The sequence below is a fragment of the Cervus elaphus genome, chromosome 16, assembly GCF_910594005.1.
Source record: "Cervus elaphus chromosome 16, mCerEla1.1, whole genome shotgun sequence".
In the NCBI taxonomy this organism is placed as follows: domain Eukaryota; kingdom Metazoa; phylum Chordata; class Mammalia; order Artiodactyla; family Cervidae; genus Cervus; species Cervus elaphus.
In genome coordinates this window covers 32,693,803-32,720,033 of record NC_057830.1, presented here as the reverse complement: position 1 = coordinate 32,720,033, position 26,231 = coordinate 32,693,803, and the positions used below count along the sequence as shown (strand labels likewise).

General features: G+C 40.4%; 1 protein-coding gene and 1 non-coding gene across 8 annotated transcripts in view; one reads left to right on the top strand and one right to left on the bottom strand.

The window, feature by feature from the left end:
• NTRK2 (neurotrophic receptor tyrosine kinase 2) overlaps positions 1 to 26,231 on the top strand; it is a 388,291-nt gene that overhangs the window by 223,219 nt on the left and 138,841 nt on the right. For 2 of the 7 annotated variants that reach the window (XM_043927532.1, XM_043927531.1), the window contains one exon: positions 2,133 to 4,976. The exons of the other annotated variants lie outside the window; for them this stretch is intronic. In XM_043927532.1, coding sequence (XP_043783467.1) covers positions 2,133 to 2,161 — 29 coding nt within the window. In that variant the 3' untranslated portion in view covers positions 2,162 to 4,976. Of the gene's footprint in view, positions 1 to 2,132; positions 4,977 to 26,231 lie in introns of those variants that run through there. 7 annotated transcript variants of the gene reach the window in all.
• On the bottom strand, positions 11,253 to 11,324 carry TRNAW-CCA. The gene has a single exon. It is a non-coding gene; the product is annotated as a tRNA-Trp (tRNA).

Sequence of the window (26,231 nt, the reverse complement as noted above, 5' to 3'; positions counted from 1 at the left end):
AGTCTGTGGTTCTTTCTAAATGTGCTTTCTTTCCTTCAAAATCCCACAAGAAAATTTATAAAGGTTATTTCCTTAGTCTAGCATCCATGCAGGTTTTTACAGAGGTTTTTGATTAGACATTTTGGTAATTTTAAGGAGTTTTGGTTTTATGGTTCAACCACTCTATACCACTCCCATTTGAAAGGAACTGGAAGACAGTTGAGGAGACTGGCAGCTTCTCTTCAGCTTCTGTCCTCTACCAGAGGTGTCCAGACCATTGGTTTTTCCTTATAAACTCTAGCCCTTCACTCAGCCATCCTGACTGGTTCAGTGTTCTTAATCACTTAGCATCTTATACTAGCAGAAATTTTCTTTCTTTCAAGCATCAAGCCATATGCTCTTTCATGATGTTAAGAACACTTAAAATAACACATCTTCCATAAATTCTTTTTCAAAGAAATGGGAATGAAGAAGCAATTTACTTCTCTTCTCTCTTTACCTTTTCTTAAATGTCATTTTTTACCCCATATTTGTTTTTCCTTTATCCTGAATGTGTCTGTCACCTTTTGTGAAGCCCTGGGTGTTTCCACTCTGGTATATGTTTCTGTAGTCTTGATTAAAATCAGGTTAGATTGTAAGCTCCTAGAGGGCAGAAACTATACCCATTGAACTACTTCAGTATAGCATGGGACACTATTTGCCTCTGATGTGGGCCAGATGTTGACCAGATATGGCTATATATTACTGAAATATTAATTACTAACAGACTTGTAACAAGTATAAATGACCTTTTACATTGAAACTTTTTCATTGGGTCTATTGTTATTAAACTTACCTACATAGATTTTTTAATGTCAGATGACTTTTTTACGTATTAACCAGTTTAAGTAGATTTAGATAGAATTTTAGCAGAAAAAAGCCTTTAACAAAGAATCTTTTCTTTGAAGGTCCTAATTGTAGTCATTCAAAAATTAAAATATTCAAAATGCATAGATCTGACATACAGAAGGAGAGGGGTTTGTCACTGTAGGCCCACGAAATTTTGGTAGCTTAGCTTTCAGTTAGCTTATTCCCTTCAAATATTTTCACAGCTAACCTTTAAAGAGGGGCTCTTCCAAGGAGTTGGATAGGTTACATCTGAAAAACAAATTTAAGAAGCTCTCAGAAAAAGTGTGGAACTTTCCTCATATGCTTAAAGCAACATATCATATGAAACATACAGTCTCTGATGGACCCATCAGAGGCTTGGGTCACAAACCAGCACATTTACTTCTCTTTCCTAAAGCTTTCTGCTATTCAAAGATTTTGGCTTTAGAATACGTGTATGATCTTACAAACAGTGATCCCATTGTATTTCACTGAATTGTAAGAATCTAATGTAGAAAGTGAAGTTCAATTCATCACACATTTATTGACTACCCACAATATTCCTATAATATTAAGAATTGGAAATTGGGTGATAATGATGGCTTGTTCCTTGCCCACATGCAGTCTTCTTAGAGAGTCCAGTGTTGAAAGACGCTGTGTAATTACAAAGCACAAGGTTAGGATAGCTTAGAGCAAGCATCCTAAACCCCAGTGACTTATAGGGTCAATATGAGAAACAGGCTGGATCAGAAAGATGACCTGCTGTGGTGAAGATCATGATGGAACATGGGCCTGGTATTACCAGATATTCCAAATTTTCCAGAGAGCAGGCTTTTTTTTTTTTTTTTATGTGATTTCTCCAAGATTTAAAACAATGAGTGGGACCAACAAAATACATTAGCACAAATCATATTTGGTCCACAATACACCAACTGTTTATGGCTTTAAAGATCAATGAATAAAAACAGTTGATTTTACAGATTTTACAAGCTCAGAAGTAGCTTGTCCAAAGTGACACAGCCTCCCTGCTTGTGTAACTTTGTTCTAAAACCAAAACAATAAGTGAACCAAAAATCACGATTAAACCATGTTTCTTTAAATGTTGTGTAAGATTATTTGAGTGAAGGATGATGCTAAATTATATCCCCCAAAGTACTTTTTCACTCTCAGGAGCTATGAGAGGTTTTCAAAATCTAGAGGTGGTTTGCAGGATTTTAGAACAATCTGAACAAGGCTGAATTGCTCCCGAGCACTTTCCAATAGCAAGTCTGTCTACTTTATTGCAGGGCCCAGAGGTTCCCCCAAGACCGCCTGATAATAATTTGGTATTTGGAGGCTCCTGTGTCACTGCAGGAACTAAAGGAGGCTAAATCCATGCCTGATGGAGGAGAAGAGTTCTATGGTTATCTGCAAATTCTGGCCAGACAACATCTTGACGTCACTCCTTAGCTTCCAAAACCTAGCCAAGCAAGAAGTTGCCTTCCCGAGAGAAAGCAGTGTGCTCTAATGACTAAGCCCTCAGAGTGCTATGCCACTTTAACTATAGACCCATCTCCTCGATCAATCAGGATGGCAAGATGGAGCTGAGGAGCTCAGCGACATCAAGGCTGCAGTTGGTCTTTAATTCAACTAGTCTGTGTAGACGTGTCTGAAAACCATGTCATCTGACCACATGGGGTTGTTTCCTAGTAGGACTGACCAACTTGGCTCAAGGGCAGCTGTGCTACTGTCCTCTCCTTGTCTGCTAAGAACATTTTTGACAGGGTACAATGGAAACACACCTTCTGAACTGGAAAAACAAAAAAGAAAGAAAACCCACTGTACCCAACAAAACCCCTGAATCATCAATCTTGGGTTCTTTTGAAGGGTGGGAATGCGTTATAGCTTCCCCTGCAGGAAAAGCAAATGCCATTTAGACTTGTTGACATCTCTAGAATTGTGTCTTTCCTAGAGCAGCCTTATAAATTAGCTAGAATCCTAGGTGGAGGGTCTTCATTAAATGAGAATTGTCTCTAAATATGTACTGTATGTGTTTGTTCTCACAGCGCATGCCCTCTATGTGTATCTAGGGCTAGTAATTAACTCTCTGTGGAAGATGCAGATAAGGAATCCCGAATTTTCCCCATTTTGATTTCATTTCCAATGAAATGGACATTGATTGATTTCCTGCAGGGTGTGCCATGCTCCTCTAAGCATTAGAGTTTGCGTGTGTGTATATGTTTGTGTGTGTGTGTGTGTTTTCCCATTGGTTACATGCTTATTAGGCAACTATGTAGATATGCACAGATTCATAGACCAGCAAAGACTAAGGAAATAAAACATAATAAAGGGAGGGAGTGTTTTAACAGTAGCTGAAAAGATCATGCAGGGCACCCCTCTTGCTTCTCTTAGCTGCCATACCTACACTGTCATTGTGTTACCAGCCAGGGGAGGTAATGGAAGTGGTATTTTTCAGAGAACTGCAGAGGTTTTGAACATATTTGTAACATTACTTTGAGTACACCTGAGCAAAAGTTCTGAAGTATATCCAAGACCCCAGGAGCTCATCAGATCAAGGGTTGAGAGTTATTGGAGGTCATCTTCAAACTTCAGTGCAATCTGTGCCCATGGTCCATTATGACGGTCCATTTTATAGGGTTTAAAAACAGGCAGAAACAATTGCTTTAGCACTTTATTATGTCCTTTGCCTACTAATTTTGTCTTTCAAAAGTACGTTTGCTTCTAAGTATTTAATTGGCCAAAAGATAGCTGCTTTGGGAACTGTTTATATCCCTTTGAAGGCTATGGCCTGCACTTTAAAAATAACCTAGGTCTATTTTGGCCAGTATGAGTGTTAGGGACAAGAGAATGCAGTTATTTTAGGATCCTTAGAAATTGCTTCGTTTATGGCACAGTGGGCTGACAACCTATCTCACGGGGGTCTTCATGGCACACTGCTCATAGACTCTGTAAAGTCCCAATCCAATTCTGTCTCTTGGTGCCATAGTTTCCCATTGCTAGCTATAACAGCTTGATACTATATTCTCCTTTCAACTCCAGAGGAGATGGTAAGAAGCTAGCAAATAATGTTTAAAAAAAGCAACTTGAATTTCCTTGTAGAAAGGAAATAAATACATGCTGCATAATTACATGTACAATGTAAGACATGTTAAAAAACCCCTCTGAGAAGAAAATTCAAGCACATTTATGACTATGTAAAATAAGAGACTTCATTCTATTAGCATTTGACCCCTGGGTGATATGACTTGTTATCAAAAAAGAAATATCACCCAATTATAGGATACCTAGACCTCTTAGAGAAAACAATCCATCTTACAGTTAATGGCTAAAAAAGGAAAAAACGATTATGGATTTAGGTCACAGAGACACTCACAGTGATATTCTGATTTTACTTCCACATCATTGGCCAATCAAGAGGAAATTATGCACCCCCTCACACACCAGACAGTTCAGTTCAATTTCGCCAAATCATCACTGATGTGCTAGAAGCATCCCAGCACATGCAGGATCCTACAGTGTTTGTTCTGGATATTTTCCAAAGCTCAGCCCAACTGGAGAGGGATACCAGCAGGATGAATCTAATCAAATGCAGCACCATTTTGGTTTCCGGTTGGTCACTCTCATATATGCCAGCAGATTGGGGACTAGAACCAGCTCAGCAAACACATATGCAGAGGAGCCCCTTATGTTGCTGGGGAGCTCCTGTTACCCAGATGCTTTGAACACTTGAGTGCTCCCTGTGGTTAAGTAGAGATGACAGAAGGGGAGTTTTTCTTGGATGTGATACTTGCTCATAGCTCAATCCTTCATGGCAGCTAATGTAACAGAGTGCAGGCTTTCTCTTTGTGAAGTGCAGATTTTCTCTGTCTCAGCTAATTCTGCCAGCTAGAAAGGGTAAGCCACGATGGCTGGGCTTCTTCTCAGATTTGTCATCATGCCAGCTCTCCTTCTGAGGCACAGCCATGCTGCCCTTCCTTCACTATGTTGCAGTTTCTTTGTTTGCTCTTTGTCTTGGTAATTGGTGAGTGTGTGCATGCTGAGTCGCTTCAGTCATGTTAGACTCTTTGAGACCCTATGGACCGTAACCTGCCAGGCTCTTCTGTCCATAGGATTCTCCAGGCAAGAATACTGCAGTGGGTTGCCATGCCCTCTTCCAGGGGATCTTCCCAACCCAAGGGTGGAACCCGTGTCTCTTACATCTCCTGCATTGGCAGGTGGATTTTTTTTTTTTTACCACTAGCTCCACCTGGGAAGCCCCTTGATAGTGGATATTTCTCCTGAAGTATGTAAGATGAATTTGCTCCATACCATGGCCAGGAAAGAATTGGAGAGAGATCTACTTCTCATTTCAACCTGACAGCCAACCACAAAAGGCAATCTCCCTCTTCAGGCTTAGCTTCTAGGAGTAAAGCAGCCTCTTGAGATGGAGACAGCAGCCCAGAGTGTTCATGGGGCTCGCTGTCTGAGCCCACTTCCTTTGGCTGAGAAGATACTGTGTATTTCTGAATGCCTGAGCTCCCTCAGGGACGTAAAAATTAGAAGGTAGCATTTGTGATCCAAAGGATAAGGACATGTAAGTATCACAGTAACTGTACCTCCCCCCCCTCACAACCAGGGTTGTGGAGGTTCTTTTAAAACAGGACAGTCTTGGGCAAATCATAATGGATTGATCTCCCTAGTTGGCATAGCTCTGATGATTGATTTCTGCTAGTAAGACAGGCAAGACTTAATTAAGTCTTCATTCACCAAAATGCCTTCAGAGTCCCTAAAATGCAATTCTTTAAAAATAAATAATATAAGTTATAGTAGGAAATTTGGAAAACATAAGAAACAAAGATGGAATAAAAACTTACCTATAATTCTGACAGAGATAACTACTGATAATATCATTTGGATATCAAACTTTGTCATCTTGTGACTGTCCTTTTAACCTCCCATGATATAAAGTCTAACCTCTTGAACCCTGGCCTTTATTTGTACTGGGCTTTGTTCATATCTCTGCAGTAATGGGTTGTCTTGGGTGAATTGTGTTGGAAAGTCTGTAGGAAGCTCACTGGGTGTATCATTGCTGGTGTCAGATCTTATATTTGCTTGGTTATACGCAGGAGTATCACCTGATATGAAGAGCTCACTCACTGGAAAAGACCCTGATGCTGGGAAAAACTGGGGGCAGAAGGTGAAGGGGACAGCAGAGGATGAGATGGTTAAATAGTATCACTGACTCAGTAGACATGGATTTGAGCAAAATCCAGAGATAGTGGCAGAGAGAGGAGCCTGGCATGCTGCAGTCCACAGGGTCACAAAGGGTTGGATGTGATTTAGTGACTGAACAGCAGCAACATAGGAGTTAAGACAGAGGTGGGCTGGGCTGACCTTGGCAGTTCAGGTTTCGAGTGACCCTTAATCCAGAGGAGCTCAGCTTTTTCAGGGTGAGTGTCACAGAGGAGACAAACCTTAAGCTGTAGGCTGAGAGGACTTGGGGAGCAAAAGGCTCCCTCATTTGCCAAGGAAGCCTGAGTGCCTCAGTTTAGGATCAGCTCTCTGCATGACTCCAGATGTAGCTGGCTGCTCAACTGGAGCAGATGATCACTTTCTGCCTCCTAGTTCTTCACCCTGACAGGCTAGCTCCTTTCAGAGAGCCAGGAGTCCTGGATCTGAAAGGGTCAGGCTGGTTACATCTGATTTGCTTTCCACTATGTAGAGATGCCTTTTCTTCTTCCCAGGATTCCTGGGCTGTGCAAGGACCTCTGATAAACTGGAGTCTCTCCTTAGACATCCTGCCTTACCTAAACTTGATGCAGTCAGTGGCCCAGTAATCCTCTTCATGAGATTTCCTCAGGAGTCTTCTCATGAAAGGCTTCCTCTTCTAATGTCTCAAGCATCAAGGCCTAAGCTGGCGTTCTGGACAGAGGACCTCTACCAGCAGTGTGACATACTAGAGTATTTCAGAGTTGGTATTTTGCAGAGCCCTATTAAAGTTGATAGGTTCTAAAAGTAATTCCAGAATACATAGATTCCTATGATATGTAAGAAGTTAGATTTGTTCAGTGTTGAACCAAAGGGAGTGGGGAACCAAAGGGGAATTCTAGAAAGAAAACAATAATCTAACATCTAGTTTCTCTATTATTTTCATCAGTTCCTGTACATGCTATGAATATAGGTAGACATCAACATTCTTTTTACCCTGCTGTTATTATTTAGCACATTTATTTAACCATGCCATTGACCTTCTGGGTGCATTAAAGTGGAACCCAAGTGATTATTAGATAATGATGACATTTAGACTAAGTGCCATATTCCTAATGTTCCAATAAGTGGTTGATACAGGGGGGACAGGATACAATCCCACACTATCTAATTATATTAAAAGAGCTGGTCTCCATGTTATGGAATGCCTTCATTACAGGAGATTACATGATATCTCTGCACCACTGAGTGGTCACCCGACATGTTTTCCTGAAAGAAGGATGGATTTTCAGATTCATTTATGCTCTCATGCCCAATACTCATCTCCACCCTTGTTCCTGAAAAGAGTTTGCTTTAACTAGTGGGTTGGCCTTTAGTCTGTTGCTAATGAACAGAGAGAAACTGTTACCCAGGGACAAATTCCTACTTTCTATTAATAGAGTACCCAGCCAGCTGGACTAACTGGCCTCACATTGTCTCTATCCTGGCTTTACTTCCTCTGGCCCATAAATATAAATTCCTTTGTTCATATCATTCTATCACCCTCCCTCCTTTTCTCTATGTATGAAGGTTCAGGAACCATGATGCTAACGGTGACATTTCATCCTTATTCCTAGTTCAATTAATGCCATTATCTGATATCCAGAGAAGCAGTTGTGCTTCTGTGTCGCTTCTTAACCCTTATTTAAAGAGGGCCATTTTCTTCTTTCCCAAGTGTTGTCATTTTTAGGATATTTTTCTCTCTCTTAAGAACCTTTATTTTGACTAAAATTTCCTTGGGTACATACAAGATTTTAGTTTGCCTTGAGCCCTACCTAGACCTTTATTAGCATTGGCCTCCGAAGAGGAAAACTAGGAAGACTTTGGTGACGAGGAGCTCTGCCTTAGATTCCTGAGCTCCTAGACTTTGAGGAAGTTGATGGCCAAGAATAACCGTATCACTCACTTCCTGAAAGATGTGTCTTCTCTGAGTTTGTGTATACTCTGCTGTTTCCTGCACATTGAATCCCAAGTTTTAAATTAAAGTGAATCTTAGCCAGATTGGGGTCTGATCGCTGATATGTGAGTATGGTCCTTGGTGTTGACATCCCAGGGGGCCCTCTTTTGTTCTCTTAGAAGAGCTCTGTGTTATCGAGGGTCAAGCTTCTGTGTGCGGGCCAAGCTAGGGAGGGGTTGTAGGACTGGGGATGAATCCATGTGGTCCTCATACCTTATGCCCACTTTTGGAAAGAGGGGGCTTGTGTGAATTCGCATTGATGATGTTCCCCAAGGAGACACTTCAGCTAAGGGGCACCCAGTCTGAGTGTTGGTGTGGTCCTGTCTCGAAAGTCTTCCTGCTTCTCCACAACAAGCAATGAGCCTCTTACTGCTGGCTGGGCTCCTGCCTGCTGCCTGGCAGTGCTGATCTCAGCTGCTGTGCCCTCTGATGCTGCACCAGGGTCTGCGGAGGTGGGGTAGGGAGGGGACTCTGCTGATTGCTACGTGTTGCTTACCTTTATTTCCCTCTCTTATGTTTGAAGAGAGGGCCTGAAACATGATCTGCGTTCTTTTACTATGTTCAGAACCTCCAGGGCTTGTCCCGCATATGTATGAATGATAATGGAGCTTGGAAATCTTTACTGTAGAGGCTTGTTGATGGAAATGATATCTGTTGCATTGGAATTTGTGATGTAGTTAATCATTCAGAGCCAAACTCTTACGCCAATAAAGACAAGAGTGTCAGATTTGTGGTGTCCGTTGCCTACTTTTTATCACCAACTAATAGTTATTCTTACATAAACTTGAGAATTTAGTTCAGTGTTGGGATTCCTAAAAGCACCACCAACAGTATCCAAGAAGTTGTCTCCATTGACTCCCATTTAGCTCCAAGCAGCTCCTCTGGGCTTTCAGACAGCCCCCACTGTACCTGGCAGAGCCAGCATTAGGGTAATATGGGTGAGGCCCTCAATTAAAGTGCAGAATTTAAAGGAGCACCAAACAATATCAGCTGTCGAGATAAATCTCATTTGAATGCAATATTTTAAAAGACAAAAATTAATGAAAAACCTATGAAGAAAATTTCAAAATTCTTAATAGACAGACTTGAGAAAGCAGGGATTAGGGTGAGTGCTACAAATCCAAGGTCAAATCCTGGCTTTTAAATTTTCATATTTCTCCTTCACAACTGTTTTTTTAATGTTTAATTTTTAAAAACATGGCATTAAGACATTAATTGTAATGCTTTAATATTTTAGTATATTTTATACTAACTATGAATGGAATATAATCTTTAAAAATTGTGAATTACTATATTGTACACCTAAACTTATATGATACTGTACATCAACTCACTGAAAAAGTGATAATAAATAATGGAGAATAAAAAACATTATTCATGTTAATGACTGAATCTGGGGTATTCCCTTAAATTTTTTGCACAGGGCAAGAATCTCACTCTGCTCACTTTAACTCAGCCCTAGACTCAAGACTCCTGGCCAGGATCTTGTGTAAATCTCTGGTCTTTGCAAAATGCCATTTTGTGTACATTAGCTGCTGGGCTGATTAGCTTTCAGGCTTCTCTTCTTTCCTGCATTCCTGACCTAATTGTTCTCCCTCCCCACATCTCCTCTGTCCCTGGAGATGCATTCCTCTGAATCAGCCAGCTTCAGCATCCCCAGCACTAACCATCCAGTGCTGTCTGCTGAAATATCTGCACAGACAGGCACTCTCATCTTCTGATGGACTTTTTTTCATATGTGACTCTCCAGAGTGAGGAAATGAACAAGACTGCCAAAGAGAGAGAGAGAGAGAAAAGAAAGAGAAGGAGAGAAAAAGAAAAGACAGAATGAGAAAGATTCTTTTAAAAAGGCAGAAAGGAGAGGAGGGTCAGGAGATCTTCTTAGCAAAGTTGAGAATTAATCTAGAAAAAAACTGGATAAAATTTTAAAATAAAAGTGAAATTTAGATAATAGATATTGCTTCATTTTCCCACATTTGGAATTTTAGTATGAGATTTGATAAATTCGAGATATACCTTTTGAGATTTTAAATACTTCAGTTTCACTCAGCCTATTCCTTAATGCCACGAGCCCCTTTTGTAATGTGTGCCTTTTTGATTATCTTAAGCAACCAATATCGAATGCCTTTTATGTGCCCAGCCTTATACAAGTTGCATTTTCACATAAAAAACAAATGAAACCCTGTCAGCGCCGCAGGATAGATATTATTACTCTGTTTAATAGATGAGAAAACTGAGGCTCAGAGAGGCTAGGAGGGGAAATAATGAACCCAAATTACAGTCCTAATGTGGGAGAGTTTCTGTTCAGTCCCCAGTTGGCCCCCTTTAAGTCTGGGGCTCTTTCCAGCTGGGGGTTCCTGCTGACCTTTTCCAAAAATAATGGAGAGCAATTTTCAAACTCTGCAAGAGGAAGTGTACTGTTGGTGTTGTACCTTTCATGTGAGCTGATCAAGGTAAGCTGAGTGTGTTAACCTTCAAACACACAGGCAGGGAAGTGCCAGATGGCAGATAGTGAGCTTATTGTTAGAGGAGAAAGAAGCCAGTGGTAGACTGACCCCAGGCCCATTCTCTAATGTAAGGTTAGCAGAGCCCACTGGGGCAGCAGGTAGGTCTTCTTGATGGAGTCATTACTAGAAATACGAAATAATCATGAATAATAAATAAATAATAATAAACCCTTACTTTTATTTTTTGCTAGTTAAAATCACGTTAAATCCTGCTTCCCCCACCCCGTCCATGCGTGCATGCATGCTAAGTTGCTTCAGTCATATCCGACTCTGCGACCCCATGGACTGTAGCCCACCAGGTTCCTCTGTCCACAGGATTTTCCAGGCAAGAAAACTGGAGTGGGTTGCCATGTCCTTCTCCAGGGAATCTTCCTGACCCAGGGATTGAACCCACATCTTTTACATCTCCTGCATTGGCAGAGGGTTCTTTACCGCTAGCACCACCTGGGAAGCCTTCCCCTAGCTCAGCACACTCTAAAAAGTTTGCCTTTTTTTGTCTTATTTCAGAAAATCCTAGGAAAAGAATCATATATCATAGATCTTTGACTCTTTCTTGAACACCTTCATTCCTCCAAGACAAGTGAAGTGAAGTGAAGTCGCTCAGTCGTGTCTGACCCTTTGCAACCCCATGGACTATAGCCTACCAGGCTCCTCCATCCATGGGATTTTCCAGGCAAGAATAGTGGAGTGGGTTACCATTCCTTCTCCAGGGGATCTTCCCAACCCAGGGATCGAACCTGGGTCCCCTGCATTGGAGGCAGACGCTTTAACCTCTGAGCCACCAGGGAAGCCCTCCTCCAAGATAAGCACATCACTTTTCCTAGGTGAACTTGATGTCTGTTTCTCCAAAGACAGAGTTCAGAGTGCCAAGAGTTCTAGGAGCCGGTTGAAGTGCACACTTTTACTGAGCTTTATAAAGCAATGTTGCAAGTGTCAAGGCACCCACAGTGCCTTCCCAGGTTACCCTGCTCCAGGAAGACCAAGAAGACACAGGCTAATATTGCCTTCTCGATGACCATTCTACAGACAGCCAATTTTGGTGCCAGCCATGTGTGAACATTTTGTAGGGCAGACGAATCACATTTCTGGTTCATCCTCTATGACTCATTTTTTTTTTCATTTTCCATGCAAAGATCCATATTTCCAAATTGCCTATTTGAAAGGGGTCAAGATTCTTGTACATATTTAGCCTTTAAGGAGTCTTTTTAAAAACCATGAATCACTTTGATGAGTGGCATTTTTTTCCATGAGAAGAGCATTCATCTGGACATTCAATAAGGTCAGGGGACATCGAGGAGCTGTTATTTTAAGGTATCTACTTTATCATGGGTGTATCTGCTCCCACAGATTTGTGTGTATGATCTCATGTTTGTCTCCTATTAGGTAGAATAGTACATGCTTCCCCAAAACATCACATAGCAACTCTTCACTGTGCATGATGACGGCAGGTGAATGAGAACGGTGAGGTGAGCCAAAATGAATAAATTCTTTCTGACCCACTGTTTACTTTCCTAATTATCTTAAAAAAAAAAAAACTTAGAAGAAAATAACATAGAATTGTAAAGCAATTATACTGCAATTAAAAATGAATAAATAAAAAAAAACTTAGAAAAGAGCAGAGTTTGGGGTATGAATTATTCAATTGCCATTCAGAGGCCATCATAACAAATAATGATACAATCAAACTATTGTTTGTTGGAGATTTCTAGGCCCCCTGAACCTCCATGCTTATGTCAGCACAAACCTTCAAAGCTTGGGCAGCCCTTTAGCGTTTATGGAAGTGCAGCCCAAGAGCGGCTGGAGAGACTAAAGAGGATGAGGCATCGGAGAAGCAGAGTTGAAATATTTCCAAAGAGAATTTGATGAGTCTTTTGCTTACCCTGGAATAAGCATTATGTGTATTTTACGTGTATCTCCCATTTGCCAATATGGAAAATTTCCTAAGGAAATGAAATTCAACAAATCTCTGGCTAATAATACTATCTGGAATCTTTAACAAAGAAAACTCTAGGATGGGGTGGTGTAGGGAGGTGCTGAGGATGCAAGTTCAGATTAGGTTCAGCATGTATAGTCATATATTGGATGATTAATGTGTTTACTCAGGAAGTCATGTCTCACCGAGGAATTGAGTGGCAGTAGTCACTGAGTGATATTGAAAATTGCAGATGGAAAGACTTAATGACAATTTTGTAAGTTTTCAATCACAGGCTGTTCAGTGGACACACAAGTGCTTTGGCATCTCTGGCTCCTAAAACAGTGTCCAGGACTTTGCACAATAAACATGTGGTGAATTACTGAAGGAACACATGAATGCACGTATATGATTGTTGTACTTGTAATCTGACTGTAGTTTTGGGGGGAAAAATACATCTGTATTTCACCAGGCATCTGACATGGCTAACCAGTTAAATTCCCCTCTGATTCTGTTAGGAGTAGAAGTTAGGCAACATTTTCATTTGAATTGCTGGATTTGGCTACCCTCTCTGGTCTGCATAGAGCTTTTACAGGTCTCTAAAGATGGAAATAATTTCACTCATGATGGGTTAAAACAAAGAAACTGTGATTTGGAAGGTATGGTATGGTGGCACAGGTGTTTAAAAGGCATTTAGGGGATAGTCTTGTCATTCTATGTATAACTTCAGTGTTTCCATGAGAAAAGGACTCTAAATAATTAACAAGGAAGTGGACTTTGGTAACTAGATTCATTTATGACTTGAGGAGTCCCGACATACTAACAATATACCTGACACAATGACACAGGGAGATAAATAGTTCTTCACAAACATTTTATAAAGTTACCAAAATTTGAGAATTCCTAAACTCTACTATTTAAAGAGGAAAAGATTTGGTAGTAATTAGGCAAATTTTTATTACACATAATAAACCAAGTGTCAAAATGCCCAAACAGGGTCAGATTAAATTCAGCACTTCTGATAATACTACATCAAATCAATTAGAAACTAATATTGCTTCAAAAGTTTACTTAAGAAAGTTTGCTAACTCAGTTAATTTTCTTCAGTGAAAATATGCTACTAGAATGAAAAATGATAAGAATGTTAACTGTGGTATAATAGTATTCATAGTATAAGGAATTATTCAGATATTATTTCATCCCTGTCCGGAACATCTTAAGTTTCTTTTGGAATTTCATCTTATGTGATTTGATCTGTACAAAATAATGTGAGAAGAGATAATAGGATTTAAGGAGAGAAATGATTGAATCACCATGTCCCAATAAAAAGTGTTCAAATTGGATTTCACTACATAATGAATTCTGCTTCAACTTACTTTGACATAAATAAGATTGGGTAAGGGAAACCAGAAGTAAATAAAATAAATTAATAAAACTATCAGAGCTGCTTCAATTTTGTCCCCCCAGACAGTGTCTGCTTATTTGTGTAATAAAGCCTGCTCTTATAAATTAAAACCCAGGCATGCCACTCGGTTGAAAGAAAAATTTAAGGAAAAGTTAGTACATTTTTGGGGCCTGATTAGAGTGCCTTCTGGTTTCATCAATATCAATCGTCTCTTTGAAAAGTGAAACCTGAAACCCAGAAGAAGTGGCTCAGCTTTCAACTAGAATTTAAAATTAAAAAAACAAGATTGGAGATACAGACATGCATGCAATATTGATGATTAGCTGTTCATATTTTCTTAATTATACACATTTACTAAATCCGAGGCAATTTTTTCATTTCGTCTAGACAGAGACCGTGTCTCCACCAGCATAATATATCATGGTATTTGTGAGTCTTGTGAAAAATTGAATTTGCATCTCTGCCGCCACTCACAGGGAGTTCATTATCTTACAGTAAAACCACTGGGAAAAATACAATTTCCAGTGTTTAATAAAACTGTGGTCTTTTCATAATGCTTATGGTGCTTGAGCAATTTGTTAGGCACAATTGATCACAGACACTTAACACTGATTACATGGTGGATAGTGCCAGGAAGAGTGATTTTAAACATTTTCTTTATTTATTATATTTCAGTGCAAATAGGGTATTTTGCAATGACGCTATTATTTGTGTTTCTCAGAATCGAAGTGCCTTCTCAAAACATTAAACGTAAAAACTAATGCCACAAAGCTAAATATGCAGTGTATAAAATATATCCTGGATGTGGTTGAGAGGTAAGGAAACTAATGGGAAAAGGCTCTTCTCTTGCTTCTTAGTTTAGCCAAAGAGAGTGGAAAGAAATAGGCCATTGGCTAGCCTGAGATGTGCCCCTGGACTAACCAGTACTTTATAACTCTCTGAAGTAGAGATGATTACTATCACCCATTCAAGCTACTCGATTCAGAAATCTGTGATTCGTTGATCAAAAATTACTAAGCCTTTAAAATATGACCTCACTAATTTAAAATTGAAAGGCCAGAAGCCTGTATTCTGATAATCCCTTCAAAATGAGATTCAAGTGACAAATCATTGAAAAAGAACCAAGTTCTAACTAGTGAGATCAGGCCCTCAAAACATGATCTCCAGCTATTACACAGCTTTGTGAAGTAAGGCTATCACATATGCGCAATCTCAGTACCCCTAGATATTTATTATTAAAGATGCAATATAAATGTGAACCACATCTGGTGTTCTTTGTGCTGTAATAAATTGAGTACGTGAAATGAACTTGTAGTAGAAGTTATTTATTTATTTGCTTTTAATAATCTAGAGAAGCACTATGTCATGCACTTATGAAAGCCCTAAGCTGAAAGCATAAACAAGAGTCAGCTTGGGCAGCTTTAGAAGAAAGAGGCGTCAGGAGGACCTATTTCCTATGAGGTTTTGTAAACCCAGTGTTCAAAATAGTTTTCCAACAGCAATTCTGAAGATGCTCTGCTTCTTTACATTGTTTCTACCAATAGATTATTTAGCCAGAAAGATCACATCTTCAAAGAACTCAGAATACACTGCACAGGGGAAATCGATTTTCATTCTTTAGCTCAACACTATGATTTTGTAGATCTTTGTGACTACTATGAAGAATTTGGTGTGGACTCATTTAACGCAGTTCCCAAACAAAGAACTTTACTTAGAAAGTTAAGGTTATACTTTATAAGGTTGAAGTTGTACCCCCATATTTTCTTTTTTTAAGCTTTTCTATATTTTTTATTTTCTAAAAAAGTTTTATTGAAGTTGATTTTATTAAAGTTGATTTACAATGTTGTGTTAATTTCTTCTGTACAGCAAAATGACTCAGTTTTATATATATATATATATATGTGTGTGTGTGTGTGTGTGTGTGTGTATTCTTTTTCATATTCTTTTCTATTATGGTTTGTCACAGGATATCGAATATAGTTCCCTGTGCTACACAGTAGGACCGTGTTGTTTATTCATCCTATATATAATAGTTTGCATTTGCTAATCCCAAACTTCTATTCCTTCCCTCCCCTAGTTTGAATTTAGGGGATCCATGGGATCTTAGTTTGGACTGTGAATGGGAAGTTGTTTCCCAAGTTTGTGGAGCTGTTGGTTCCCAAATCTCCAAAATATCCCACATTTAATGGTTTGGAGAAATGGAATTGCTACCTGAAAACTATCTAGGCTTGGCGTTCAAGTTCAGCCTTAGTTATTATCACTCAAACCTCATGCTTTTGTCCTCCTTGGAGCCCTCGCTCCAACTTTGTGCCTCAGAGTGTTTCAGGCCAACTTGGCCTCAGGAACATGTGCACATTATATTCATTTTGTCACCATGCAGAGGTATCTGAGCCTGGTCACTGAAATCTGGAGGCTGAATGCTTTTCCTTGAGTGTGTTGACTGAGAAGATTCCATTCTGTCTTCCATCTCACCATCTCCCATGACCTTTATCTCAACACCTTCTCCTTGACCTGACCCTTCACCAGCTTGAAACCTGGAAGTTCTCACTTCCAGGTTTTGCTTAACTGGCATTTTCTGGGCCACCGAGTATTTTTCACTGGGTAATATAAAAAGGAGACAGAGTGAGCCAGGAAGCAGATGTCTCTTGGGTGGTGTGAGTCTTTGAGAGTCGGAATTTGAAATCTCTGTCTGAAAGGAACAGTGAATGGGTGTAATTAGTTAGGCTGATGAAGGAGTAAAACCCAGTAAGCAGTTTTTCTTGACTGGCTTAATGAAAAGCATTAGCTATCAGTTTCTACCTAAACTTACTGAGGGTAAAACGTATGTGGGGTTTGAACAAAAGATTAAGATTCCGCGTGGGTTTGGACGCTGTTCCTGAGAATAAATTTTGCTTGGGCGGAAGGTATGTGGTTCATCCAAGGGGGAAAAAAAAAATCAATGACTTGTGTCATTTCGTCACACATTTTATTTTAGGATAATGGATCATATTTCAGGAAATGGAAGAGGTTCTTGCAAAGGCCAAAACTGGTGTTTTGTAACCAAATGTGTGTGTTGCTTTTTTCTTCTCATCCCCTTAAGCCGGGTGCTTTCCCTAAGTGAGTTTTTCAAGGCAAGGGAACTTTTAGGGATTGACTTGAGCTTATCTACCATCATCCTGCATCCTCCCCTGGTGGTGTGAATCTGGCCAACAGCTGCCAAAGACCTAGAGACCTATTCATCATCAAGTGACTAGCACGAAATTAAGTACCCCCCTTGAGGAGCTGTTTTCCTTCTGTCAAAGGAATTAAAAAATGATACTAGCATCTTTAATGACAGCTGGTAAAGCCTTGGAGTCAAATTATTTGAGATTCAGGAAGAAAATTATTTTATATCCAAAAACAAAAATGGCAGCCTCCCTGCATCTTGACTATTCTGAGCGTTCTTTCCATCGCCGGACCAAATATATCAGTGATGTAAAAGCTGGAGTCCTGTGTGTGGCCCCAGATGCTGTTTCTCCTTCTGGCTGTTGCTAGTCACTGCCTCTTAGGACGTTAGATAACCATCTCCAGCAAGATGGCAGCGTCCATTCTTAGCTTTGCTTTGTTATCTAGATTTCAGCTTTCTGGCTTGGACCCCCAGTAGAAAAATCTCTTACATTGGGATTAGACAAAAGGACTGAGTTTACACTTTTTTTTTTTCCCTTAAGGGAAAGATCATTTATTAATGTTACTGGAGGTGGCAAATTATTTTCTTGATATAATGGGGAAAAAGAAGGACACATGATCTTATTTTGTGTCCTATTTGCTTAAGATTCAAATTAATTTTACAAGAAGAGACAAAACCCATTTTTTAAGGTACATGGCTTCTTGACAAACCACAGAGTAGAACAGAAAACAAAATAAATTCTGCCTCATTAATTTCCAAGTAGTTAACAAGGCAAACTAAAGTCAGTCAGGGCAAAGAAAGAAGAAGAAAATGTTATTCTTGGGTTTAGATGTTAGAGAGGAACTTAACCAGTTCTGGAAAGGGGTGAGGAAAGGAAATTTTTTGAGACTTACCTTGAACTGTTTCCACTTACATTATCTCAGATAAAGTTCAGACTCAGGCAATTTCTTAGGGATAAGACGAATGAGACTTGGAGAGTTTAAGTAAGACTTGAAGTCTCAGGAGAAAGTGGCAGAGAAAAGATGAAAACCCAGCTTTTCCCACCTCAGAGCACCTGAAGATTTCTGTCTCCAAGCACTCATCACCAAGCACCTGGGCATGGACCCTAGGAAAATTCCCAGGGGGTGGGGCTTCATCCTTAGAGTGTCACGCACTGTGAAATTGACCTGACCCCAGACGTCCAACCATAATAGTAGAAGATTGAGTGTATTATCGCGGCAAATCATGGGTTACAAAATCTGCTTTGGTTGAAATCCTTGCAAAGCTCAGCCTTTATCTATTAGTTAATTGCCTCATAGATGAACTTTCTTCATTTGTAATTACTGAAAGTAATGACTTTTTAAAAATACATCTTTTAAGAAATTTTCCCCTTCATGTCATTCTAAAATATCCTCAATGCTTTTAACAGAACCCCCCAAATTTTTGTATTTTGAATTTCCACATAACTTTACCATATCATTGGGGCATAGTCTAAAGGTGTCACTTTTTCAGCCATTGCCAGGAGGAAACTACTTTCCTTACAACACCATCCTTATTCCGAGTATGGAGACAGTGACATCAGGCAGATTGAGGCTTTAATCCTGGCCCCACGCAGTTGCTTTTGTGTGGCCTTGGACACGTCACATAACCATAATAAGCCTCAGTTTCCACTCTGTAAAATGATATTAACTACACAATAAAAAATACTCATGGCTATGCCTTGGGGTATTTATTAAGAGCCAACTGCTATTCTAAGTACTTTGTCAACATCATCGCAGTATGCACAAATGTAGATAGTGATACCCACCTGCTCTGGTTCACCGAATCACCTTCACTGATTTGCAGTGCATTAATGCATGGCTCATTGTGGTCAATAGATATTCTCCTGTGTCTCCTGTTCTTTTCTTCCTCAACTTGGGTCACTTCAGGTTCCCATTGCTCAGGCTCCAACCATGTGCTCTGCATAAAGTCCAAGGGTGTGACTGATCGCTGCTAATGACTATGACCCCTACTGCCCTCATGTGATGGGTCCTGACCTGGGCCATGGCTTCTTTATGTTAATTCAGAGATTTAATCTGGCTGGGAGGTGTTAAAGGTCTTGCTATGAAGGGTCCATTTGATGCACTGGTGGAGTGAGAGTCCCTTTCTTAGCCGTAGCTTTAGGTTCTTTATCCTGGGTGTAACAGACATAGACCAGACTTTCCTGATCTTTTCTCCCGGTCTAGGATTAGTTGCAACTGGCCATGTGGCTAGAGGCTCTTAGAAGAACAGTAATTTGAGGGAGGAATGATAAGAGAACTAGAAGAGAATGCCTGATATAAACGAGGCTCCTGCCTTCATAATGTCTTGAAATGATCCCATTAACAATCACCTTGGTATGAACAGGCAGGATTAAAAAATGCTTATCTCTGATCATTTACCAAAGGCATTGGACATTCGGTTCCTCTCGATCATATAATAACTAGGAAATACACCTGAATCTAGGGGATCTCTCATCTTCTCATGAATTGCATTTTGAGGAAATGCTTCTTGATCATCTTCACTGAACTACCTTCACTGGTAGATAGAGGTCTCAGGGGATAATTCTAAGTAAGATGCCTTTTTCAATTCTAACATTTCATTGAAATCACAAATTTTATTTTTAAACATAAGCTTTGGTTATCTAATTCTGAGTAACAAACTGCCCCCAAATTTATCAGCTTAAAACAAGAACAATGGATTAATTCTCATAGTCTTGTGGGTTGACCAGGAGGTTTTCTACTTCATACAGTGTTGGCTTGGACTTCAAGAAGGTCCACAATGGTCTGTTGCACACAGCAGCAAGTTGTGTGATAGCTGGCTGGGAATTCAGCTAGGATTGTCAGTCAAGACACTCAGTTCCCCTCCACGTGGACTTCTGCACATGGATGCTTGTGCTTTCTTGAACAAGGTAGTCAAACTTTTTTTTTTAAAAGCACAGCGTTGAAAGCTGAAAGGCCTTAAGTGTTAAGGTCTAGAACCAGCAGAGTCTTGCTTTCACTGCACTCTATTGGTTAAATCAGATCCTAGAGCTGGTCTGGATTCAAAGTCAGGAGCTCACATAAGAACACGACAATAAGGAGTCAGAGTGTGTTGAGGCCACCAAAGTAACAGTCTACTACAATATGGGAATTCTGCATACTGTCCCAGAATATATGTGTTATATTTTAGTATAAAAATATATTCCCTGGATAGTCAAGTAAAATGAACTCTTATGGGAGTTATGGTAATATTTACTCTGATTTTACTTAACCTTGACACACTACCATGGACATGCCATTTAGGAAAACGAGTTCCAGGTTTTTCTTCTTTTCTCAGCTGTCTGTCTGGTTGGGTCTTGGAATTTAGTGGGAGGGCTAATCTCGGAGGAAAGTGGGATACATCTAGGAGACACTAGATGGTTGGTTCATGTATTTATCTCACTTATCTAGGACTGAATCCCAAAGCAAATACCAGTCATTTTTATTGATGTTCATATCTTTGTTCTCATTCTTTAGTCCTTAGAATTGAGAGTTATAAATTAGAATTTATAGAAATTTTAAAAGGACCCTGTTTTGTTAAGGTGTCCAGGGATGTAACTTAATTTGTTTGGCTCAGCCAATATAGTCTGCTTTAAAAAAAAGAAAAAAAATTCTTTACAGCATGTATCACACTAAAAGAATTTTTTTAAAGAGGTGAACTTAGGTCAATATGATAGTAAGATGGATATTAGGCAGGAGAGCTGAAGGGTAAGGTTTTAGTAACCCAGTCTGATTCATTTCCTTGATGGTGGGGGCGTTTTCCATCACAAGCAGCAACAAGGATACTTTGAAATAGCGCAGCAGCCAGAAAACAAATCATATATCTAAATGCATCTGCCCTTATTTCAGGTCAAAGTCTGCAAATTATCCAAAGGACATTTTTCTTGTTTAAGTTATCTGAACTCTGCTGCCAAGCAGAATTGTATATTACAGCCCTGCAGAGCTGAGAGAGAGAGAGAGGCCCCGAGCAACAGAATCCATGCAATGTCCAGGAAGAGCTGTGTGCACCGCCATTGTTTGTGATAGCCTTGCCTCTCATGTCTTGGCCTTCTTTCTGGGTGAGAGGCTCCCTTGCCATATCCCCCAAATTACCAACTCTGAAACTTGACTTCTAAAGAGTAGAATTGGATTTCTTCCTTCCATTACCTGTATTTTATTAACAAAAGGATTCAAGAATGGTTCAGTGAGCATCCCTAAACCCATCTGGATTCTCCAATGAAGACCTCTTTATCATCTATCCGTGCATTTTTAGAAGTATTTCAAAGTAAGCTGCAGACAACAGGACACCTCAACCCTAAACACATCAGCAAACAAAAGTTAGAGTTCAATATTTATTTATGGTCTGTCTCTCTTTTTCTCTCCCTGCCTGTCTTCCTCCTTTCCTCCCTCTCTCCTTTCCTTTATTCCTTCCTTCCATCTGTTCTTTCTTCTCTTCCTCTTTCTCCTTCTTTCTTTCTCTCCTAATTTCTTTGAGATGAAACTTTTATGTAATGAATTACCCTAGTCCTAAATGTCCTATTCAATGAGCTTTGACAAATGCCTACTCCTGTGTGGCCAAACCCCTATCAAGACCCAGAGCCTTACTATCACCCCATAAACTTTCCTCCTGTGTCTTGCCAGTCAATCCCTTCCACCCCCTCATCAGAAACAATCATTGTTCTGATTTTTTAAGGCTTAGATTCATTTTGCCTATTCTAGAGCCTTTTATTAATGAGACTATACAACATGTCTTCTGGATGAGAAGTGGGCTTCTTTGTCTAATACTTCAAAAATCTTAAATTGTGAAAGTGTAATTCTTTGTGCTCTGAGAGCTATGGCTCCATTTGCTGCCTCATAGAGAAGCAGGGATTCTTGCTCCAGGAGTCATCCTTGGCTGTTCAGCAATTTGTGGCCAGTCGACCCTGTGTGCTGATTTTGGCCCCTTCAAGCCTGCAGCAGCAGCAGCAGCTTCTTGATGACAAAGTGGATGAGGACGTGCAGGTAGGCACGTGACAGCCATCAGAGGGCTGGGGATGCACACACAGACCACATGAACTCCAGACCTGGCTGTGTTTATTAGGGGTCTGCCTTTGTGTCTATCAATCAGACCTGTATTATTGGCTTTATTCTGGTTGTTCCCTGAGATGAAGGAGGAAGGACTTTGCTTCAAGGCCTGCAGAGCAATCCAGGAGGAGAACGATGTATATCTCCTGAGCAGGGGGAAGATTCTTGGCTAACCAGGCAAGACGCCGCCGGCTCTGCCTCCAGTGTAGGGAAAAGAGCTGCATGGGGAGCTGATGTTATCTTTGAGGCTTTTCCAAGCCCACAGGGCTCTTTCGATGACAAGAAACAGGTCCCTCTACTTTCCAAGATAAATGAGGTACATACAGTAACAAAGAAAGGGCAACCCAGATGAAGTTCACCCCAGGAGGCCTCTCCAACCGAGTGCTGCAAGGAGGTATCATTAGGCTATGAAGTCCAGAGGGCCAGGCTGTGAAGCAAGTAGGTTCCCAAGTGAGGATGTTCACTGTTATTCGGATAAATGAAAAGTCTTACAGGTGCCTGGAAATCGTATGCACTAGTCAGACCCCATACTCAGAGAAGTTTTAATAGATTGCGCTGTGCACCCACATTACTCTGAGAAAGCTGCTGCTACAATGCCTTGAACACATGCCCACTGTGAGCTGGTTCTCTTTGTTTTGCATCTCACATGCTTAATTTAATGGGGAACAGTTTGTATAACCAGACTAGTAGCAATCACGCTTATCTCTACTAACAGATGATTTTATTTAGCTTTGTACTTTAATAGGTCATTGGTTGCTGAACGAAGGCAAAGTGGAGCAATTTTAAGGGGATTATTGCAGTTTAGTTGTCCCAACTTACTGTTCTATCTCATTACATGGATCAGTCAGCAAATAACAGGAAGATTCCCTGTCTACCCCCACCTCCCCTGAAATACCCTATCTGAACTTCAGCGTGCCTTGCTTAAGGCTGGCCGAGAGCAAGAAGCTTCCTTGAGTTTTCCAGTCTGGAAATATGGTGTTCATGTAAAATTATCACTCAAGAAACCGTTCCTCTCCAAAAATCCTACCATGAAGCCTAATCTACAAATACATGGAAACATGAGTGATGACAGACATCAAATTAATAAAGTGCCATATGCATCTCAAAACAACAGATACAATCAATCATCTATAATATTGTCTATGATGACTTCAAAAAAACCATACAAGACTGGGACACAATTCATAAACCTTTCCTCTAATTAGCTGCAGACAAAACTTAATAGAGAGAAGGAAATTGGACGGGCATCAGAGAAGATAATGCATTGGCAACTTGGCATGGCTGCAATAAAACTGCAGGAAAATATACAGATCTATGGGCTTCCCAAGTGACTCAGTGGTAAAGAATCCGCCTGCCAAGGCAAGAGACTTGGCTTTGATCCCTGGGTCAGCAAGATCCCCTGGGGAAGAAAATGGCAACTCACTCTGCTATTCTTGCCTGGAGAATCCCATGGACAGGGGAGCCTGGCAGGGTACAGTCCATGGGGTCACAAAGAGTCGGACACGACTGAGAGACTAAACCACCAAGAATAATGGGGAAAATATAATGCTTAGATCTTAAGACAACCTGGGGCAACAATGTGTACAGCTTACCAAACTCAGGACAGGGGAGGAAGTGAAGGGTGGGGAGGTGCAGTATATTGGCCATAAGATAAAAAGAAAGACAAGAGGCTCCGTGGACTTTAAACTTTTTTTAATGTCTTAAATGTTAAGGACATATTCTGCAACTTTCCAGCTCTAATGTTTAAGCAGTGATGTTGGTACAGAGACTTCCCCTTTCTCTGAAGCCAGGGATGTTGCCTGGATGTGAATTTAGCAGTGGAGAGGTTGGGAGGTTCCTAGCACATCTGATCCACTACCTGTCCCGTCAGCAGTTTTTGATGGAAGGCTTTATAAATTGCTTTTCCCTGGAAATGATTCTTCCCAAGCAGCTCCCTTTCCTTCTCCTGCTTGTCGGCCTGTCTCGGCAGCCAGATTGTCAAACCCTAGAGGAGCGATGGGGAACTCGCTCCGCATGTCCCTGGAGCCAGTGGCCAGGTGTTTGTGGCCACCATTAAGAAGCAGGGATCGGAAGGGCAGGATCCATCTGTGGGACTGCCTTGGCTTCTTGGTCAGGTTTATGGCTTTTAAACTAGTGCTTATCGCCTCTTTAAATGTTAAAGAGGGAAGTCCCCATGAACCCCTGATGGCATTCAATTATGGTCTTGGTTATAAAATGTTTCAGATCTTTGGGGAGTGTGAGCCAATCGATAGAGTATTGCAGAGAAGGATCGGAGCACTGTGAAGGCTGGTCTTTGCCAGGTTTCCTGTGCTCCCCTTTCCCCTCTCCCTTCTGGAGAAGCTTGTTTGAATAAGGGGCTTGTTTGCTTACTTTAGTCCGTTTGGAGAATTATTATCTAATAATAAAGGGTGAGTGGTGCTCCGAGTATCTTAAACTCATCCAGTAAGATTTTTAAAGAGTGTGATATATTGTTCTCTTTCAGAGGCCTATGTTAATTTCTTAAAAAATTTTTTTTCATTGAAATATAGTTATTTACAATGTCGTATACAGCAAAGTGATTCAGCTTTATAGATGTTCTTTTTCAGATTATTTTCCCTTTATAGGTTATTAAAAAATATTGAGTATAGTTCCCTGTTATGTTCAGTAGTTCCTTGTTAGTTATCTATTTTATATGTAGTAGTGTATATGCATTAATCCCAAACTCTTAATTTATACCCCCCTGCCACCTTCCCCTTTGGTCACCATAAGATTGTTTTCTCTGTCTATATTAATTTCTTTCTTTTTTAAAAGGTTTTTTTGGGATGTGGACCAGTTTTTTAAAGTCTTTATTGAATTTATTATAATTTCGCTTCTGTTTTATGCTTTGGTTTTTGGCTGGAGGCAAATGGGATCTTAGCTCCTTGATCAGGATCTTTAGCACCCTGCATTGGAAGGTGAAGTCGTAACCACAGGACCACCAGGGAAGTCTCTATGTTGATGTTTAAACAGCGCTTCTAGTATTCTTAGGTTGCCCGCATTTGAGCAAGCCACTCTCTCTCTGTCTTGTTTTGTTGTTGTTCTGTTGACCGGTTTTCTGTGAAACAATTCAAGATCTGTTGCTTTAAACATTTTTTTCTGAACATAACAACTTTAGTTATATACATGGCTCCACTTGTTAAAGAAATTATAGAACCACTTTAGATCTAGCAGGATGATCTGGTTGTTAGGGTGAAAGTACATGCATGCGTCCATGCATCAGGCACTGTGCCAAGAATGTAAACCCCACAAGGGTAGGGATTTTCCTCACCCCTTACACAAGGGTAAAGTTTCCTTTACCCACTGTTGCACCCTCAGTACCTAAAACACTGTCTGGCACCGCAGAAGTGCTCAGTAAGATGTTGGATGGACGGAGTCTGCAGTGATGGGAATTGAAAACTCATATTTTCTTCCCCCAAACTAACCCAATTCTGATGACTTGTGAAATCCCCCGAAATTGGAAAGAAAGAAGTAATTTCACGTTAGACCTCTGTGGTATGTCTCTAAAGAGATTTCATGTCCTATAGGATTCCTCTAACACATCTCTGAAAGGAAACTGACCAAGAACAAGTGCATTTGAAGGGTCTGCTTTTTTAAAAGAAATTGATTTTTTAAAAAATACCCTTTTTAACCCATTCCTTTTGACTACACTTTTACATAAATGACCTCCTACCATACATTTTAAAATTTAATCATGAGATATCTCAAAGCCCCCACATCAAGATGTCTCAGGTGGCAAAACTCTTGTTCTTCTGCCTTTCTCTAGCAGTGGCTCCTGGTGAGAAGGATGGGGAGGATGCTAACTAGGATAGGTGAGAGGACATGGGTTGGTGAAGAGTCAAGAAGCCCTGGTGAATTCCATGACAGTAGCTGGAAGTTAGGAGCAGGAGAAATGGGTATCCTGTGGGGGGTGAGTGGGCCACCTTCTTTCTTAGAGCTACTTGTCTGGCTTTTCCTGGAGTCATGGTCACAGATCTAAGCAAGAAATGCCACTATTACTAACCCCATTATCCACATTCCACATAGGAGGCAAGCAAACCTCGGGAGGGGGGGGGGGAGGTGCTGTGACTTCTCCTGGATAGACACCTGGCCAATGGAAGAGCTAGACTAGCCCTCCAGAGGTCTCCTTCTGAGCCCGAGTTCTTAACCACTATGCCA